Source organism: Acartia tonsa, chromosome 4 (assembly GCF_053477335.1).
Source record: "Acartia tonsa isolate MP-2025a chromosome 4, ASM5347733v1, whole genome shotgun sequence".
Taxonomy (NCBI): Eukaryota; Metazoa; Arthropoda; class Copepoda; order Calanoida; family Acartiidae; genus Acartia; species Acartia tonsa.
The window spans coordinates 21345504-21352580 of NC_137263.1; the positions used below are offsets into that span (position 1 = coordinate 21345504).

Sequence of the window (7077 nt, forward strand, 5' to 3'; positions counted from 1 at the left end):
AAATAAAAATCGTATACAAATACTAGTTTTGTTAGCTCAAGCCTTCAGTCCTTCGGAGTTTTTCATTTTATTATACGAGGGAAGCTGTCTATAATACGATGCGATAAATAAATATTTTCTGGTGAAACGACACCAAAAATACCAACTGTAAAGAAGTTTCGTTACCTAGTAGCTTAAAGTAAAAAAATATTGAGAATAAAATATCCAAACATGGTTACATCAAAATCTAGGCAGGCACAGCCAAAATATATACTGTCCTATTATGGGAAACCCAAGTGAAATTAACAGCCTAAATATTTCAGCTGTTGCTGTTGTTAAAGTTGTCGTTGTTGTTGACCAGAAAGAAATTCCTTTGTGTTAAAGATTTGTACTCATCCCATCCCCACTACAGCACTACCTCTTTTCAGGGAAGGAGGAATACGTAAAATTGTATTATGTTTACTTTACAAAATTAGTTAAAAAGATAAATATCAGCTTTTATGTATGTATCTTTTAAGTAAAATAGATTAACCTATGTGATAAATAAGTATATATTAATTGAAATAATGTAGTACATCTTTGGTTAAAAAAAAGTTGACCCAAATGTTCTTAATATTAATACTTCTTTTAAATTGATTCTTATTATTGTTTGTAAAATTATTTAATATTTTAATCTGTCCATTTCTTATATATTTTATTTCTTTGATTTAAACTTTTAGTATATATGAAAGATCTTTTACTCCTGTTAAGTAGTGGCTAGTTATAAAATATAGCGTATACAGTATTTTAGTGTATATATGTATTTCTAGCACTCTTCAGTATAGACACATTTTTAGTAGCGAATATACTCTATAATTACATAGGTCCACCTAGTCATTTCAGTGTATATATGTATTTCTAGCACTATTCAAGTATAAACACAATTTTAGTTGCGAAAATACTCTATAATTACAAAGGTTCACTTATCAGTATGTCCATTAAAAAGGGTGAAGAAAAACAGACATTTTCTTGCTTGATTTTAAAGACAGGGGGTTATTTTTTATAAATACGATTCACCCTGCCTTAAAACTGTTGGCAATTTATTGAGTTTATGTCGACTTTGTGGCTGCGATGAAAACTGATGTGGCTGACATATAACGACATAATAAATATAGAATATACGTAGATATTATGACAGGGGAAAAAGTGTCGTCAATTTAGCTTGCTAACATAGACATCATTTATTGGTTAGTTCGTTTATCCAGTAGGAGGGGAGTGTAAGTGGTGGATTGGGGAGCTTCGTTATTTTAACAAGCGATAAGTTTTACTTTATTAGAGTACATGATATTTTAGTGTATAATCCAAGTAATAATAAATCCATTAACGACATGCTATATAATATTTACATGATAACGACACAATTTTTTTTAAAAGGGTACTCAACAGAAATGCAATTTCTATTTTTATGCTTCGCTATTTCAGGATATAACATTCTTGTTTACTTCACATAATCTTACATAATAGTTTTTTCCTCTTATTTTTACAAAAAAAAAACTAAAATTATTTAAAATGCTTCTTGAGTAGTAAGCTTCTTTAGTACTAGTGGTGAATTATTACGCAACAAGTTCTTATTTACACTTCTTTGTTAAAAGCAAAGATTCTCGACAAATCATCCTATTATATAAATACTAAGGTTTTTTTTGTCTGAAGCTAAAGATTTCAATATTTTCTAAACTGATTGAACAATTATTTATAGGAAAGCTTCACATAGGTCATGATATAGTTATTTTAATTTTAGCCTTGGAATGGTTTTAGGCTATTTTTATATCCCTTATCTATTCCTTTGAATAAAGAGCCTCCAAGATACTATTGGCGCAGCCGCTAGTAGTAGATAAATACTTTGTATTGCTAATTAAGACTGATTCTTAGGCGAATAATTTTTTTGTAATTTCATCATTTCAGCGCCTCCTACTAAAGGGAGAGCAAAATGCGGATCTTTTTAAAATTGAAATTGCGCGGCTTGTGTTAATGGTAGAAAAACCGCTATCGACTCTAGTTTTTGGATATATAAAAACGATTCCTGTGCAATTTATAGAGGTAAAATGTCTCTACTGACTTTAAACTTGACTCTCTAAAACATGAACGAAGTTGTTATAAGAAAATTCGGGAATCCTTTTAATGATTTTCATCTGTGTTATCAAAAGATGTAAGAAACATGACGTAATTCTCATTTTTATTTTTTGCATGCCATAGACACAACATTACAGAATGTCCGTCCAGGGATGAAGGATGGACAATAGAATTAAAAATACATAAAAAAATGTTGCCTTCAATGTAATTTAATAATTTCTTGTGCTGAATTGTGCAATGAGTTGCTGTAACTATTATAAAAATGCAAAAAAAAGTATTCGAAGATAAAAACATTTTTGGACTTGCAAAATAGTTTTTCCTCGGGTGTCATATACATATTCCTGAGATGTGCTATGTATGTACACCATCCCAAGGAGGGAGAAGACATTGAGCTATTTATTACACTAGTCCCCAAAGATTTATAATGACGTTTTCTTATTCGATGTCTCACAATTTTAGGGATTTTTAAATGTATTTTGCTTGGTTGGTTCTTTAAGTTGAGTGTCCAAACTTTTTAACCACTAATTGTAATTTATACAAGAGGTAATTTTGTGTAGCATACTTGGGGTTGTACGTACATCCATTCATAGACCATGGTCTTATCCCTTTAGATCCTTGGATGTCTCCCCTCACCATACAAATCTTTATAAATTTAGAATGACATAATATGCATAGTTGCATGTTGTGGCATGTTAAATGGCATGAACATGCACAATATATTGTGTGCATTGATATATAATATACATGCATATTATGACAGGGGAATAATTGTCGTTAATTTAGGTTGCTAACATGATCATCACTTATTGTTCAGATCGTTCATCCGGTAGCTGGCGAGAGGATAGGGTAAAGGGGATGTATCATCATTTTAGCCAGCTACAAGCTTCACTTTATTAGAGTACATAATAATCTGGTGTAAGATCCATATAGTAATAAATCTATTATAGTGTGTATGCAACAGAAACAAGTCATGCAAAATATCAAAATATGCCTTCAAATTTTCAATGATGTAATGAAAAAAATTAATGATTCATCTCAAAGTTTTCTAAAATAACCAAAAATAAAAATTTACATTTAAATAGATTGTAAGGAGTATTTTTAAAAGCGAAGCTTTTCTATAATTAGGGTCGGTCCGTCCGTATGTCCGTCCGTCCGTACGTCCGTAACGGATAGCTTTTTTCGTTAATTTAGGCATGTTAGAATTGTCATATCGATTTCAAATTTTGTATGGTGATTGCTTAAATAGTTAGGCACGATTTAGAAAGCGTAGCAACTCTATAATCATCACCAAAATGTCCGTACGTCCATTTTAAACATGTTGATTTTTTTACTTTTTAACAACAAATTTTTATGTGATCTAATCATCCGATTGATCTGATTTTTGGTATATTGATTCCTGGGACAACAAAGTATAATGTAATAAGCGAAGCAACTCTATAATCAAGTCCTAAAAATGTAAGTATGTCCATAAACATTATCCTAAATCAAGCAGTTTTTCAACAAATTTACTTACAATTTTGCTTTGACTCTTATACATTTATATTATGATTATTCAGTTCTGACACTATACAATTGTTAATGTCTGTTTGTCCTACCGTTTTAGTGCTTCGCTTTTATGGATGTTGTCATCCTTGTTTTTACCAAAATTAAGCAAAAAAGAATAAAAACTTATAGGTAGTAAGTATATACCTATTATATGAAATTTTTGTATTTTTATCTACGTGGATAGTAGCATATATATACTACAGGTATATATCAACTAAATAGTTAAAGCGCCCCTAGCATCTAGGCTCTGTATTTAAGAATGAAAAAATAGCCTAAAACCTTCCGGAAGCTATTTCAAGATTCCTTGAATGGAGAACTCAACAGGTACAGTAGTTATTGAATTTTTAAGCTTTAGACAAAAAAACCTTACTACTTTTTATCATAAGATGACACATCTATGTTCAAAAAAGAATAAAGCAATACCCGGGGGGGGTCGAAAAGACATTTTATTTAATAGATTGGTGAGTCATAACTCCCCCTACCCCCAACCAAACCAACTTTTGTACTTACCCCCTACCTTAAAAATTTATGTATGTATTGACAGGGGGGGGGGGGGGCAAATTGATAACATAACCATGAAATATATTTTGGATGATATTGGCCGTGTATAAATCTTTCTTTATCATCTCTGGAATCTTAAGGGATAAGACAATGGATGATGAATTGATATAAATCCCCAATGATGTTGTACAAAATTACACCTTCAGTTTATAAGAAATATTAGTTTGGGCATTAATTGTTTTGCCCCAACCAATAAAAATTCAATAAAAGTTGTTGGGTCAACGAATAAGATGGTTATAAAACTTTGGGTACCAGTGTAATTTACAGCCCAATGTCCTCTACCTCCCTGGTAAAAATCCTACTTTATCTACATTTCTTATTTTCTTTTTGTTACAATACCTACCTAGCCTTTGGCATACATACACTTATTTTATAGATATTATCTTTATATTTCTTACATTTGCCCAGATTATAAATTAACAAGAACTATTGTATACATTAGTTAAGGAGCAATAACAAGCAAATATTTTTTTTTAAATCAAAAGAACAGTAAAGAAAATTTGTCGGCAAAAAATTGTCACATATTTTTAATTAGACAATTAAAATTCAAACATAGTGAACAATTCTATAATGTTAAATAGTAAGGTTTATTTTTGTCTGTAGGAAATAACTGGTCTGAATGGAATGTACTTTTCAGGGAACCGTTTTAATTATCTTGAGCTGGTTTTAAGCTATTTTACTGACCTTACCCCGTTCATACCGCCTATTATAGAGGCTAGAGTCGAAGCAACTAGTAAAAGATTGCATTTTTGGAATAGACTTTGTCGTTTGATAACTATAGTTTTTTTATGCAATATATTGCTTATTATTAAACAGACAGACGGTCTTACGTTCATGATAAAGCAGCTCAAAAATGTTTTTTTTTCTTTCTATAAAAAAAATGCTTATTTTTGTTGTTGTGATATTCTTTAGGGTGAAAAAGTGGTTGGTAGATTCGATTTGCGTACAATGACACCAATAAATTATAAATAGTTATGGTTGACTGATTTTTTAAAAATTGTATTAGAAATTGTAAAGTTGATATAAACTGCTTTCTAACCACTTATAAATATCTCTAGCAAAAAGGAAGTAAAACCCAGGGATCTAAAGGGATAAGACAATGGCCGATAAATTCATGTACATCCACAATGATGATACACAAAATTACCCTTTCTGTAGATTAAAGTTTGTGGTTGAAACGTTTGAATCAACCAATAAAAATTCACTAAAGTCCCCAAAGTTGTTAAGCAAACGAATAAGAAAACTTTATTATAAAACTTTGGGGACTATTGTAATAAATTATTTTCTCCTTATTAAAAATAGCTAAAAATTTTGTAATGTGCATATGGCATAAAATTTTAATAATATACTTTAAAACTTATCTCTTTTTTATTGTATGTAAAGGCGTTCGTCAGTGCATGAAAGTAAGTTAAGATATATTATTATTGGAAATTTTTATTTAATTTAGACATTTAAAACTTTGCATGATAATTCCTATAACAGCTAGGTACAATTTAGGAAGCGTAGCAACTATATCATCGTTACCAGAAAGAGTTATTGTTCGTTTGTCCTTCCTTCTGATTTTAGAGCTTAGCTTTATGAATGTTGTCATCTTTTAAAAATATAATAACTCCGTGCTAACCTTGTGATTGTAGGCTGACTCCAAGCCACTGATCCTCCTTGATCTCCGACGACACCGGAGGCATCAGCTCCGGTACGCTGCCGTCGTAAATGCCGTACAACCTCCCACGGTTGTGCCGCTTGCCGTCCGTCTCAACCTGAACACAGTCGTCGGTGGCCAGCGACAGCTGGCATTTATACAAAGCGCCGGTTCGGTTTGTCCCCGGCTGCAGGTTTTTATCCCTCGGGGCTCCAACAAGGATGAGAGGTTGACCGTCGGGGCTGAGCCCTGTGCGGTGCTGGGCCACACTGTACCCGAAGTAGCTGTCATTGTAGGCACCACCAAATTTAACTATAGGCACTCGTGTTTCAAGATTAAAACTATAACAACAAGATGTAAAAAATGCAAGCACTGTTAACAAAACCACAAAAACTGTATGACATGTATCCCGTGGCGGTTGTATCCGCCGGTCAGTTCGGCGGGACCACGTTTCACTGTCCCTATCCGTCATCACGATAAGCGAAGAACATGATTTTTTAGAATAAAATTAAGCTAAGGCACGTGTACATTTTCACTGCTTTGTTGTGTCGCGACGAGACGGTACTAACAAGATTTTCTTTTAGTTTAGTTTAGTTAGTGTAGAGATTCTGGTGGGATGGGGCGTGGGTGAGGGGGGGGGAGAAAAGATACAAGGCATTGCTTTTACATTACAAATATATCAAAGGAGGGAAGAAAGGGGAGGGGGGGGGGCAACAAGGCCTGAAGTAACTCTCCGCTCTGTCTCTCTCCGTCCAGCCCCCCCCCCCCCTTTTCATTCATTCCCATCTGACCAGGGATAATGTTATAGGATAATGATAGAAATTTTTTCTTTCCCCCAATACTTACAGTTTGATATACAAGGAGGGAGAGTACTATTGCAGATAAAATAATTCTTATCCCAATATTTTGCATCTGCCTAAGTCAGAATCTCGCACTTAAATTGTAAGGGGGAAGAATAATTTACAACATATGTCCTCTCCCTCCCTGCATCTCACAAAGCAGTGTTCAAGTAGGCATCCTCTTCCCCCCCCCCCCTTTCTTCACCCTCTGTCCCCACCCTCCTCTTATGAGAGTGCATTAGTGGCAAATCCTCTGACAATTAACTTACGGAGAAAAAAGTGCGCAATCTAATTCCTGAATGGAACCACAAAATGCCGCATTTTTATCTTCTTACATGTTCTATCTTATTTTGTGCTTGATTAATTTACTTAATGAGCATATATTATTAAGTATTATAAGCGTAA

General features: G+C 33.1%; 1 protein-coding gene across 1 annotated transcript in view; it reads right to left on the reverse strand.

Annotated features, from left to right (window-relative positions):
- LOC145316423 (integrin alpha-PS1-like) overlaps window positions 1–6399 on the reverse strand; it is a 35513-nt gene extending 29114 nt beyond the window's left edge. Inside the window, exon 1 of the mRNA XM_080156892.1 lies at window positions 5816–6399. Within this exon, the coding sequence (XP_080013018.1) occupies window positions 5816–6305 (490 nt within the window). The 5' untranslated portion in view covers window positions 6306–6399. The remainder of the gene's footprint in view (window positions 1–5815) is intronic.
- Window positions 6400–7077: the final 678 nt, after the last annotated feature.